Genomic DNA, 12426 nt, shown 5'->3' on the forward strand with positions numbered 1-12426 from the left:
CGCAAACCAGCAGCGAGAAGAAAGTACATTTATTAGACTTACTAGAGTAGGCGGGTAGAGTATACAAAAATGGTACTCAAGTACGAGTAGCACTACTTTGAAATATTCTAAGTAAAAGTAAAACATAGTCGTTCAAGAAATTACTCAAGAGTAAAAAAAGTATTTTATATAAAGGCTACTCTAGTGCTGACTTCCTTTGGATGGAGAGAAAAATTTTATATTATGTGCAATTTCTGGTACTTTAAAGACTAAAATGCAAAAATATGCACACAAACAATGAGCGATAAAATACTTCCAGTGACGATATATGGCGTTTGCTGTAGTCACTTGATCTCCAAATGGCACAAAAGGCTCAGCAGATTAAAAAAAATAACCTTAAAGCAAATCTTGTGCAAGAGCAAGAAGTCTCACTTCAACGTAAACTATAGGTTTGTGTTTCTGCCTGGTGGCTAAAACACATTTGTTCTTCCTTAGTTAAGCATCCAGAAGCTTTACTCAAGTAAGAGTGGCAATACTTCATAATCTTATTACTGAAGTAAAAGTATAAAAATGGTGTGCTACTCATTTCTTTCTTTATTTTATTTTTTGTAAAGTTACTCAAGTGAATGTAACTGAGTAAATGTAGCTAATTACGATCCACCTCGGCTTAATTGATGACGTAAGATTTACTTGTGTAATCGTCTCATTGTGCTGTGCATCATTTCAACGTCTCCCATTTCTCTTTAAAAGCAAAGACTGGCCCAACTCTCACCAGCTGCTTTTGATGTGCCTCTTGATGTTTTGAGGCTGGCTCAGCCCTCCGTCTCTTATTCGCCTTCTTGTTTGTTGTTCTTTATTTACCTTTTATAAAATCTCTCTCCCACTGCTTCCTCTTTAACCCCTTCCTGACCCTACACTTCTGTCTCGTGCAGTTAAATCAGAGGGAGACGTCCCTCCGTCGCCAGCGTCCTCACACCACAGCAGCACCCAGGCGCCCAGCCTGACGGAGGATATGGGCAAGCGCACGCCGCAGGGCAGCCAGAACTCCCTCAACACCGTCAGCTCCGGCAGCGGCTCCACCTCTGGCATCGGTAGTGGCGGAGGAGGAGGAGGCGCCGGGATCGGTGGGAATGCTGTGGTCGCCACCGCAGCTGCTACCACGTCCTCTCAGCCCCCAAACGGCACCACAAACTCGGCCCCCGTCGCCGCCGTGCAGCCCTACGACGTGGAGATCCGACGGGGCGAGAACGAAGGCTTCGGTTTTGTCATCGTGTCGTCGGTGTCGCGGCCCGAAGCGGGCACCACCTTCGGTAAGAGACGCTTCGCTTAATGAACCTGAAGAATATTCGCAGGTTATTAAGTTACATACAGATATTACAATTACAACCCAGCACCAACTAAACACACACCAGGCCTTTTTTTCTTTTTTTTTTTTTTCCTTACCTTTGGGATCTTTCATCTGTTTTTGTCTCCTTTGTGGAACTCCTTTGAGAACCACCGAGCGCTAAATAGCCTGACAGCAAGCACAGATTCTGGCTATTTACAGTCACACCAGATCAGTATCAACAGCGTTCAAAGAAGCGCATCTTTTTCTTTTTTTTTTGCCTCATTTCCTCTCCAGCCTGTCAAACCAAGACACTGAAACCCTTTCTTCCCCCTGCAGCTGCTGCTACACTCACACAAAGCTTTCATAATTGATCACAAGTGAAGTGGGTCTTACGTAAGACGTCTGTATTATTCAGCTCCACTTAAATTGCTTCAGCCGAGCAGGTTGGCACTAAAAGCCTAATGACAGCTTAATGAGGATGCGGTTCTCCAAAGGGTAAATAGACGAATCAATGAGACTTTACTGATATTTAGCTTTTTTTATAATATTGAATTACTTGATTACTAAAAAATATTACATTTCCTTGATTTTTTTGATTTTTTTTAAGCCGTGACGTTTTTCAATACCTTTTTTTTGCTCTTCATAAATTAGTGGTGCCTCTTTCTAAGCAGTGCACTCAGTGCCATGCGACTCACACTCCTTTGAACTATTTCACATATTTAAACATGCAACCACATAATTCAGTGTATTTTTATAGTATTTTATCGGATAGACCAGCACAAAGTATTGGAACAATTCATTAAAATTGTTCACAGATGGAAATCTGAAATGTGTGACTTGCATTTTTCTTTACACCGATACCTCAAAATTTACCTAATTGGCAATTCCACCTGTGTTTGATTTGATTAAGCGGTGTTTGCGACCAAATGCGAGCTTTAGGTTACTATGAGAACACCAAGGTGCTGGCAGAATTATGCAATGGGAATTATTTTTTTTTCCTTGTGGTGTTATTGTCCTTCACTAACAGTAATCAGACAGGAAATAGTTGGAGAGAGAAGTGGGGATGACGCAAACTGAAACCTTCTAAGAATATATATTTCCGACTAGATAAACTAAACAAAATCTGGTTTGAGAGAGGAGCCTTTAACACCTGTAGGCTGCCCAACAAATTTGGGGAGAATTTAGAAACTTTGATGCCTGTTTTTTCAGAAATCTGGATTCCAGAAGCCTGACATTCACACACCCATAGCTGCTTCATTTCTTTTTTATTTTTTTTATTTCCATGTTTGACATTATTGGAAAGCTTAGGATCCACACTTTCAGAATCTGAAGATAACTCAAAACTGCCTTGTGGAGACTTGTTCCTGGATTTGCTGAAACCAGTCGCTAAATGGTTAGTGTTGACTGCAGGGCAATCCTGGAAGAGAAGCATGTAGAGTGGCTGGAAAATCATAGAGGTTAGAGGTCAACGTTCCAGCAGAACGAACCTGTGCATACGGCCAGAGCTAAAATCGAAAGATTGGGTTTTGAGAATGTTCATATATTCGACTGGCTTTGTCAAAGTCTGCGCCTGAATCTAATCAAGGTTTATATTTGCTATAAGTTTCAGTCCATATCCATGCAGACCTGATGGAGAGCAGAAGGCCTCCAAGTTTACCTGCATCAAACTGTGGTTCCTGCACCTCTGGACTCACCAGAGACGGGAGGCTAAAGTTGCCCACCACTTCAAATATTAATTTGTGAAACATTTTGAAAACCATGCATTACCGTCCTTCCACCTCACAGTTCTGTGCCCAAATGCGTTAGTCCATGTGGAAAGAGAGGTTCAGGGCTCTGAACTGCTCTGTCTGTCTCTGTTGGCATGCACAGACTAAAACTTAGCATCGCAGGTTTGCTCACAAAGCCACCAATTTCTCCTTCGCAGGAGCATGGCGGGAAGCACGAACCAGCAGTTGAGCTTTATTCGCTCTGACTTAACATGTAAAATTCACACGAGGCATTTCCTTCTTTCCTTTTGCGCTTAATATTTTACAGCATAAATCTGACTGCATTTATTTAACGGATAGCTAGGGGTTGGCACTTAGACGTGTTTGTAGCAGAGTAAAAGCAGTAAGTGCGTCGCACAGGTGGAATGAATAGAAATGAAAAGGGAAGACGAGATTGATCGCAGTCTACCGTCTGCGGACAAAGAGGAAGAAAACACCTCAGGGTGGATGGGGAGATGTCAGCTCTGATGTATGTTTGTCGTCTCCAACATCCTGCAGGTACAGCTATCTGGGATGTAACAAATCAGAACTGTTTCCATACCCGCTTCCTGCTGCTAACATGGAAATATCCGAAATATACTTAGACTAGTGGTATCACACAAGGTCTAATCCAAGGAGACTATTCAAGAGTGAAGACTGGATGCAGTTTTCCAGTGAATTTGAGGGTTCCTACACAATCTTAAAAAAAAAAACTTTAGCATTTTTCAAACTAAAAATGCCAAGGAGAATTTTTTATTTATTTTTTATTTTTTTGTCCAGGATCTTGTCCCATTTAATGTCTACGATTGTAAAAGTTTAACTTTCTAATATTAAATTGGACATCCTTGAGATTAATTACCAATACAAATGATAGATGTATAAAAGTTAACACAGTGATTCATTCTGATTGGATTCGTCACAAGATCATGAATTCTTGGTGTTGGACTCAGTTTTATTATATCACTGGGATATATGGTTTCTAGCAGAATGTTTTTTTTTTCTTTCCTATGGAGCTGCATTATTCACCTTTGAGGTCTGATGAACTGGTTCTAATTTTACATCCGTTTAACTTTTGATTTAAGTGATTTCATTGCCTAGAAATTTAAGATAGAATGGAAACAATGTACTGAAGCCTGTGGGACAGAGGAACTGGCTTTGAATGCAACCAAAAGTAAGAGAATATTATCACTGTTAAAGCATCAAAGCTTACATCTTTAACCTGATTTTTTTAATAGACAGACAAATTTATTAGAGTTCATGCTGCTGTTTGATGCATTCAAAGACTAAACATTTGGAGAGTTGAGAGTTTTGATGCATTTAATAAGTAGCAAAAAACAAAGAAACATTTCAATATCTGACTTGCTGATCGCTGATCAGAGACGTTTATAAGGAAAACTGGTCAATTCCAACAAGTAATTGGTGCATTTTTTATGATGGAGGTTAAGCCAGTTGGCATTGTCTTTATTTCTGGACTGAATTAAATCTATTAACCCCTGATCTCCAGAATTCAACAAGTCGGCATAATGTGATGATTGGTTAAAACAATCAGGAGATGTTTGAAGCGGTTGAAACTCCCAACGACAACAAGTTTGAGATTTACTTACCTCAAGTTAACAGAACAATAAAAGTGTAATCGCAACGACACTCAAGGAAAATAATTGGTATTAATTGAAGCACGACAAAAAGAGCTACATCATCTTTTTGAAGACGAGACAAATACACCTTCAGTCAGTCTTATGTCTGCCGTGGAATGCTGCACCTCAGGTGATGGGTTTTATTTTTCATTTCTGGAGCTTTTAATACTTGAAACTCAGATATAAAACCCAAATTGAAATAAGCCAACATCACAGCCTTAAATCTGGAAAACTTAACTCTGGATTAATCATTTAAAAAAATACGTCTGATCAGGTGTACTATGTAGATACATTCTGATTTCTTCATAGGACAGAATAGTGTTCTTTGCATACAACCCTGACAAGATGATCCTCTCTTCTTCTCTCAGGGACTTTGGCTTTGCTTGCTTTGGGGCTGCTGGTAAATTAACCCTCAACTCTGTTGATCCTCTTTTTTTTCTGCTCCTTTTCCCCCTTTTCCCTTCTTTTCCCATCTCTCTAAACACACACACACACTCACACATTGAATCGCATATCCCAACATGTCAATGGTTGACCAAAGCTGGAAATCCATGTGTGGCCATGCCTCACAAAATAGGCCGCATCATCGAGGGGAGCCCGGCGGACCGCTGCGGGAAGCTGAAGGTCGGCGACCGCATCCTGGCCGTGAACGGGAACTCCATCACCAACAAGTCCCATTCTGACATCGTCAACCTCATCAAGGAGGCCGGGAACACCGTCACACTGCGAATCATTCCCGGAGATGGTGAGTGGACGACGACGGCGGCCGCAGTTAGTTTGTCCGCGCATCAAAGCTTGCGTTTGACATCTCGGAGCGGCTTTGTCGTTTGTCAAGAAATGCGGCGCTGAAAGGTTCTCCTCCAAGAGGTTTGGATTATCCAGGGCTCGTACCAATGATTGATTGATCAAGAAAATGCAAAAATTTCAACTAGGAGATTTCAAAGTTTGGAAAAAACTTGATATTTATTTACACCCCTTGAAGCCGCACCATTTTTGTGCAACTGAACGTTTAATTAAAAGGCTAAATTTGAAAAGCGGTATTTACAGTTGAAACTAGATATTTTTATACACCTGATAAAAGGCGTGAAGATTTAGTAGGTCAAACCAAACAGTACAGATTTAACCTTTTTTTTTTTAGCTTTATTACAAGTTTACCAACTCATAAATGAAATCTTATTAAAACTTTTAATGTCATATTAGATTTGAGAAGCCGCTCTTTTCTTAATCTACACTTTGAGGAGTTGCAACGTTTCCCCTGTGAGAGATGGAGCTGAAGTTTCTCTGCTTTTTAAAGTGAGCGAAGCGCCCCCGCAGTGTTGACAGAACAGCTTCTTTGGGGTTATTTGGGAATCTTCCCAGCCGTTGCGTTTTTGCCTCTGGCATGCCCCCTGCTTTCGGAGCATGCAAGAGTAATTTAGTTGTCTTTGTTTGTTTGTGTGCGAGAGAGAAGCAGAGAGTGATCTAGAACTTCTGTGTACGCAAGTGTGTGCTGTACGTGTTGTGCTTCGCTTAAAAATCGCCGCGCCTTCCTCATAAACGCCGATTAATAGTTTGTGCGAGCGTGAGGAAGGCCGTGCTCCCCATCAACCCGCTCGCCGGTGGAGATTTGAGATATTTGTCCGCATCGCTGACTTCAAGCTCACTTCATGAATGAGGAGGGCTTTCGTCGTCTTCTGTTTCCGTCCAGAGCAGCTTACGAGAACAGCGAGACAAAATCGCTCTGGCAAACAGACGTACAGAGCTGTGGAGAAAACACTGGGGAGAAATAACCAGATGTGCTCGACATGAAACTTCCTGTTTGTGTTCGTGAGCATGTGTCAACCAGGCGCCGTCTGACATGGAGACAGTCGTTGGGGGAAGACTGCAGGTTCTCTTTAAAAGTCGGCTTCTAAGTGCAAATTTCCTCCACTGCTGTTTGCTAACGGTTGCGTGTCTCCGTGTGGATCTGTAACGTTTGCGACGCGAGGAAGAGCTTCTCGCACGGTTCTGCTCTCGTTGCTCCGGCGTGAACGTGGGGATGGAGTTCGCAGAGAAATTTGGAAATGAAGCTATGGAACATGGCGGTTTGCAGCAGAAAGCAGATATATTTTTTGTAACATTTTATTGTACAGTTTGTAAGATAAAACCTATTTTAACCATTGTAACATTTGTAACGAAGCTGAAACGTGCGTCCAGCACTTCCATTCAACCGGCCTGAGTCAATACTTTGTAGAAACACGTTTCATTTTCACGACGGCATCAACAAGCTCTCCAGTTCCGGGACAATATTTTTACTTTCTGTGCAAAATACTTTCAGCTTAGTCTGATTAGTCTGGGACACACATTCTTGATTGGATTTAGGTCTGGACTTTGACTAGACTATTCTAACAAATGAATATTGCAGCACTGGCTATGTGTTCAAAAGGTTTTTAGTTTTAAGTCACTTGCTGACTCCCTGCTGCCCAAAGCTGTAACTACTTTGTATAAAACAAAAACAAAAAAAAAAAAATATATATATATATATATATATATATATATATATAAATGAACTATGTGGTTGTGGTGCAATGCGTTGTGGTAAAAGTGTAAATGCTTTTGTTTGTTGCACAGTTTTTTATTTTAATTCGGGTCAGGGGGGCATTCTGATTGACTGAGAGGCAAATGAAAGAAATGATTCAACTCTTCTGTGCATTAAAGGTAATAAACGGCAGTGTTTCCCCAGCAGAATGTAAAGACTAACAGGAAACATTTAGGGGGGGGAGAGATAAATTGTGAAGCGTTATGGTGCATGCTTTGCAAATGAGCAGATGGAGGGTTGACTAGATTTTTACGAGGACAATAATGAAGCTGTAAAAGCCAACATCCAGTCTAAAAACCGAAACTCATCCTGCATCCTGCCCAAACTTCTGATTGCTAATGTTTGCAACTCATCAGGTAACTAAAATGTTAAGTTATAAAGAAAGAAAAAACCTAGAAAGGGAATAAAGCTTTCTAAATGCAGCAGCAATGTTTTTGTTGCTGTGTAATAAAACCAAAATCTGATTTCGTCGCTGCAGAGATCCTGGAAAATAACCAGGAGCTTTTTGTGTCAGACTGTCTGTTCCGGTCCAAAACGAGATGCGCGCCTTTCAGGTGGAAATGAAAAGCGACAAGTGCTTTGACAAAATGATCGACGGCCCAAACTTGCTGTCTGATGCTTGTCTCCCGGATGTTTTCTGAGTGTTTTAGGAAGCTGGAGGTGGAGCCGCAGGGCTTTCTGTGGGTCAGCTAATGCTTTGGAGCTGACAGCTGCTGAATGGCCACAAGTGTGCAAACCCAAAAGAAAAAAAAGAAAATGTTTCCAGTGTGAAAAATTGATTTAATCCATCACAGTCTCCTGGAACACCGGATAGGCCTCGGTTATTATGCAAATACCGTAAATTATGGATTTATGCTAAATCAGGAAAAAGCAAACGTATGTAGAAGGTTTTATGTTCCCTGAAGAGAGAGAGAGAGAGGGGGAGAAAGAGAGGGGGGAGTCTTAAGAAATCTAGAGTTTGCATGCAGGCTTGGTGGGAAGCTGAAGAGGCAACGCAGTCATGTGGAGCAGAGATGGCTGAGACACCAAGGAATCGATTCGATTGAAATTTAATTCCAAAATACTTTATTGATCCCAAAGGGAAATTAAATGTTGTTGTAACTCATAGTTCAAAGAGTTTCCATCCATCTATTCAGGCTTTATATTTAAAGCCTTTTCTCAACAGAAATAGCTTCTGCAAACTCTTTCTTTTGCAGAAATATTTTATTTCATTTCAAGTCAGGATTCTGCTAATGTGAAAAAAAAACATGGAGTTTGAAAAGTAAACATTTAGAGAAACTCTGGGTATTTCACATTGATTTTTTTTAAATTAACTTGTCCATCTGTTGTGGTGGCACCGTCTTCTCCTTGTCCATGTGCTATTTAATGAATGGTAACGCCATTCATCTTTCTGCCTTTTTTCCCCCCCCACAGAGTCATCAAATGCGTCTTTGTTGACGAACGCCGAGAAGATTGCCACCATAACCACAACTCACACACCTCAGCAACAGGCGGTACCTGAGGCCAGGTGAGCAGCACTCTTTGAAATGAACTTTGAATTGATCGGAGAAGCTCTCAATGGTCAGCTCTGTTTAGTCCGCTTTAATCAATTTGCAGTTTGTTTGTCCGAGAACGTCCGGTTCATTTGGAGAGTCGTGAATGTGCAATCAGACTCTGGTCTGCCTAAAGCTCAAGGTCTCGATTCAGTTGAAGTGAACTCTGGTGCAGTTCGAACGTATATGGGAATGCCAAGCGGACCCGAGGTCGCTCTTAAAGCAGGAAGCCAATGATAGCGCAGTGCATTCTGGGTAAATGGAACCAAACCAAATGAGTCTAACTCTAGAGGGAAAAAAGAGACAAAAAAGAAATCCTACAACCATTAAAATGTGATGCCACTCTGTATATATATATATATATAAAAACTCATATTTTTATTTTATTTTTTCAGGACCAACACCAAACCAAAACAGGAATCTTATGAGTTTAATACCCCACCAAACCCTCCTCTGCAGCCCCCCATCCAGCCAGACTCGACTCAGGTAAGTAAAAAAACGCACACCGGTCATTCACCTGTCCATTCATCCATTCCATGTCTCCATCAAGCACCTCGCCACTCCTAACCACTTCCCCGTTTTCTCCTCACCCATCTATTCAAGCTGTTAGGCCATCCAAAACCCACGTCCGAGCTCCACGCTTCAGCTCACACACACACCCACCTTCCCAAGGACGAATGGTGTACATTTTTATTTATCTCCTTGCGATCACCGGCTGCCGTCGGCCAGAGTCCGTGCATTAAGGAAAAGCCTGTTTACTTTCAAAGTACCTCCTCAGTCAATTGTGTTCACTGCTGAATTAATCTGGTGTTGTGGAGATGGCTCTCCTAGATAACATTGATCCCTCTGCAGAGGAGATTAGGAGGGCATGGAGACAAAGCTGCAGAGACTGTCTGCCTGTCCTTGTGCTGCCCAGTCTGTCTCTCTATTGCCTAGAGCCCAAAGCATTAATAATTCAGCATCCTTACACCTGAGCATATGCGTACACACACATGGAAACGCGGGCACACACACGCACGCCTGCGATGCAAGTGTACCTTTCCTGGAGGTGGCATTTGTCCCCCCCGCTCCTGAAATTAGAGACGGCTTTAAAGGGCGCACAAAAACCGCACACTTTAATCGAGTCAAACACATGACCTTGATGCTAACACATCCGTCTCTGTGAATCTGTTTTTTTTTGTGTGTGTGTCCATCCAGGACTCTGAGTTCTACTCGGTGGACCTGGAGAGAGACAGCAAAGGTTTCGGCTTCAGCCTGCGGGGAGGAAGAGAGTACAACATGGACCTGTACGTGCTGAGGCTCGCCGAGGAAGGAGCCGCAGTCCGCAATGGGAAAATGAGGGTATGCACACGCAAAGCGCACAAGCTCCAGATCGACACGTTTAAATTAAAGTTTGTAAAGATCTATTTAGTAGAAACGCTTGCCAACAGGAAGCTGGCTTAGCTTCTTTTTTTTGTTTGTCTCTGTGATGACAACAATTTACATTAAAGATTAAAGATGGAGAGTATTTAAAGTTTTACTGCTTTTCTCCCTCCTACAAGCTTTGTTTGAGTCGCGTCTCCTATGAATTGTGAAGTCGTCTTCTGAAATGCGAGTCAGCTTTTCTTGAGGATACCCGAGACGCCCTCTGATGCTCGGGCTCGTCTCCCACCGAACAAGCAGGCCATAAATGGATCCTGTTACCAGTGGGACTGTGTTGTCGTCTAAAAATGAGATTGCGTAGCCGATAACTTCACTTTGTAATTAACGGGTTGCATTCGGCTGCGCTGCGGCGACGGCAGCAGCGTTTCGCTTTAACTGGAGCAGATCTGAAACGTTGTTTCAGTGTGAAACCGCAACACGAGTTCCCCGGAGAGTTTTTGCGAGCTGCACTGTTCCGCTCCAGGTCCGCCTGTTGTCTTACCAGCTCTTACCTCTCGTCTCTTCTCAATTCTGCCACAGCTCAAAGTTTCAATTTAATTGTCTTAAAAGCATCTGGAGGATTAAGCCAAGGAAATTTGCTTCCTTTCTGTGTGACAATGATGTAGTGATCTAAAACGGCTTATTTAATAAGAAAGAATCGAGGATATTTAATTAAACCCGATGATAGCATCTCTGTTTATATAATCCGATTAGAGGTGCTTTTTTTTTTTTTTTTTTTCCTATTTCGCACAGTTTTGCAGCAGATCTCAGCAGATCATCTCTGATTGCGTTGAGTTTTTATCCGTCGCATACCGATTAAGCTGCTTAGTTAAGGTGCCGTCTGAAACAGCTGACTCTTTAGTGTGCCTCAGACCGTACAGCCATCAGCCTAATGCTATCCATCGTGAGGACTGACACTGTGGGAGGTATCCCACAATTACTGCCAACTATGGTTCAGTAAATCTAAACGGTCACCTAGTGGCTCATTGAAGCAAAAATGATTCACTGAACGGGTGCGCGTTGAGACTTTCGTGGTTGAATTACCTTGATTAAAAAAATGCTATGGTTCGAATTTATGCGCAGAGAAAAATATTTAGCATGACTTTTACTTGGAATAGAAAGGCTTTACTTAATCTTCCTGCTGCTGAGATATAATGTCTTTGATTTTTTTTTTTTTTTTACAGTTATAACGTCATTTATCACATTTAGTTGTTGCTATTTTGACCTACAAAGATTTTTTTTAAATAAATTGGCATTCAGTTTATTGCTGAAACAATTAGATTAATCATGATGATTCGATTATTCAAATGATAAACTGAATTTAGTAATCAATTAATCATTTATGGAAGTATATGAACTCAAAAAAAGGCAATTGGCTGCAGGAGCAACACATGTAGAGCAGTAAATAAGCCAAAACTGTCAAACAAATGTACATTTTGCATGTAAGGTAACAAAAAAAAAAAACCTTTGTAAATATGTTCTACCCAAAACTCCTCATGTAGACATAGTTTTAGCTTCACCTGGTTCAAATTGTGTACAAATACCTCCTGTTGAGCAACTTTTACGATCTACTTATTAATCGGTTAATTAAAAAATAATCCACAGATTACCCCTACAGTGTCTTAGGGAAATATGCAGATATGTCTTTCTAATGCTCTCCCAATGCGTTTGCATGCGAGACACCTTGGAAGAAGTTATTAGTTTTTATTTTGCTCAGTTTGTGAGTTGGTGTAATCTGAACATGCATATCTGAGTTCTACAGTTTGCATGAGTTCAGGTTATTTAGAGGAATTATTAATAGCAGCAGCTCTGTGAGGCAGAGAGACGTGTCAGACAGAGATCCACTCCCTGCCAAAGCAGTATTCCCCTGGTGCAGATGGCTCTGACAGCTTAACCTGAGGAGGGGATTCAAGGAAGCCAAAAGTGTTTCTTCCTCCTTCCTGTTTTCCCTCCCGTCTGTCTCTCTCAGCATCACAGTCGCTGCTCTCTGATTCGCTCTCTGCAATACGGTTGAGGAAAAGCTGCTCCGGTGCATCTCTATCAATCGGATTTTAAGCTGTAATTTCTTGTCAACCCATCCACCCTTCCCTTCTGTTTTTTTCCCCGACGTCACATCTATCCGAACCTTCCCGCTTCACGTCTTCGTCCTTCTGTCCTGTCATTTGTTTTCCCCTCTGCTGTCTCCTCTTGTTTTGTTTTTAATTTTTTTTCTGCCTCCTCCCTACCTCACCTGTCACTGCCCCTCTTTTTT

The 12426-nt window shown here is 41.7% G+C and overlaps 1 protein-coding gene across 9 annotated transcripts in view; it reads left to right on the forward strand.

Moving 5' to 3' along the window:
• Positions 1–12426, forward strand: part of magi1b (membrane associated guanylate kinase, WW and PDZ domain containing 1b) — a 143957-nt gene that overhangs the window by 124720 nt on the left and 6811 nt on the right. For 8 of the 9 annotated variants that reach the window (XM_008409556.2, XM_008409557.2, XM_008409558.2 and 5 more), the window contains 5 exons: positions 912–1289; positions 5227–5430; positions 8656–8749; positions 9170–9260; positions 9972–10115. In XM_008409556.2, coding sequence (XP_008407778.1) covers positions 912–1289; positions 5227–5430; positions 8656–8749; positions 9170–9260; positions 9972–10115 — 911 coding nt within the window. The remainder of the gene's footprint in view (positions 1–911; positions 1290–5226; positions 5431–8655; positions 8750–9169; positions 9261–9971; positions 10116–12426) is intronic. The other variant, XM_008409552.2, reaches the window with a different exon arrangement.

This window comes from Poecilia reticulata, linkage group LG5 (assembly GCF_000633615.1).
Source record: "Poecilia reticulata strain Guanapo linkage group LG5, Guppy_female_1.0+MT, whole genome shotgun sequence".
Lineage (NCBI taxonomy): Eukaryota > Metazoa > Chordata > Actinopteri > Cyprinodontiformes > Poeciliidae > Poecilia > Poecilia reticulata.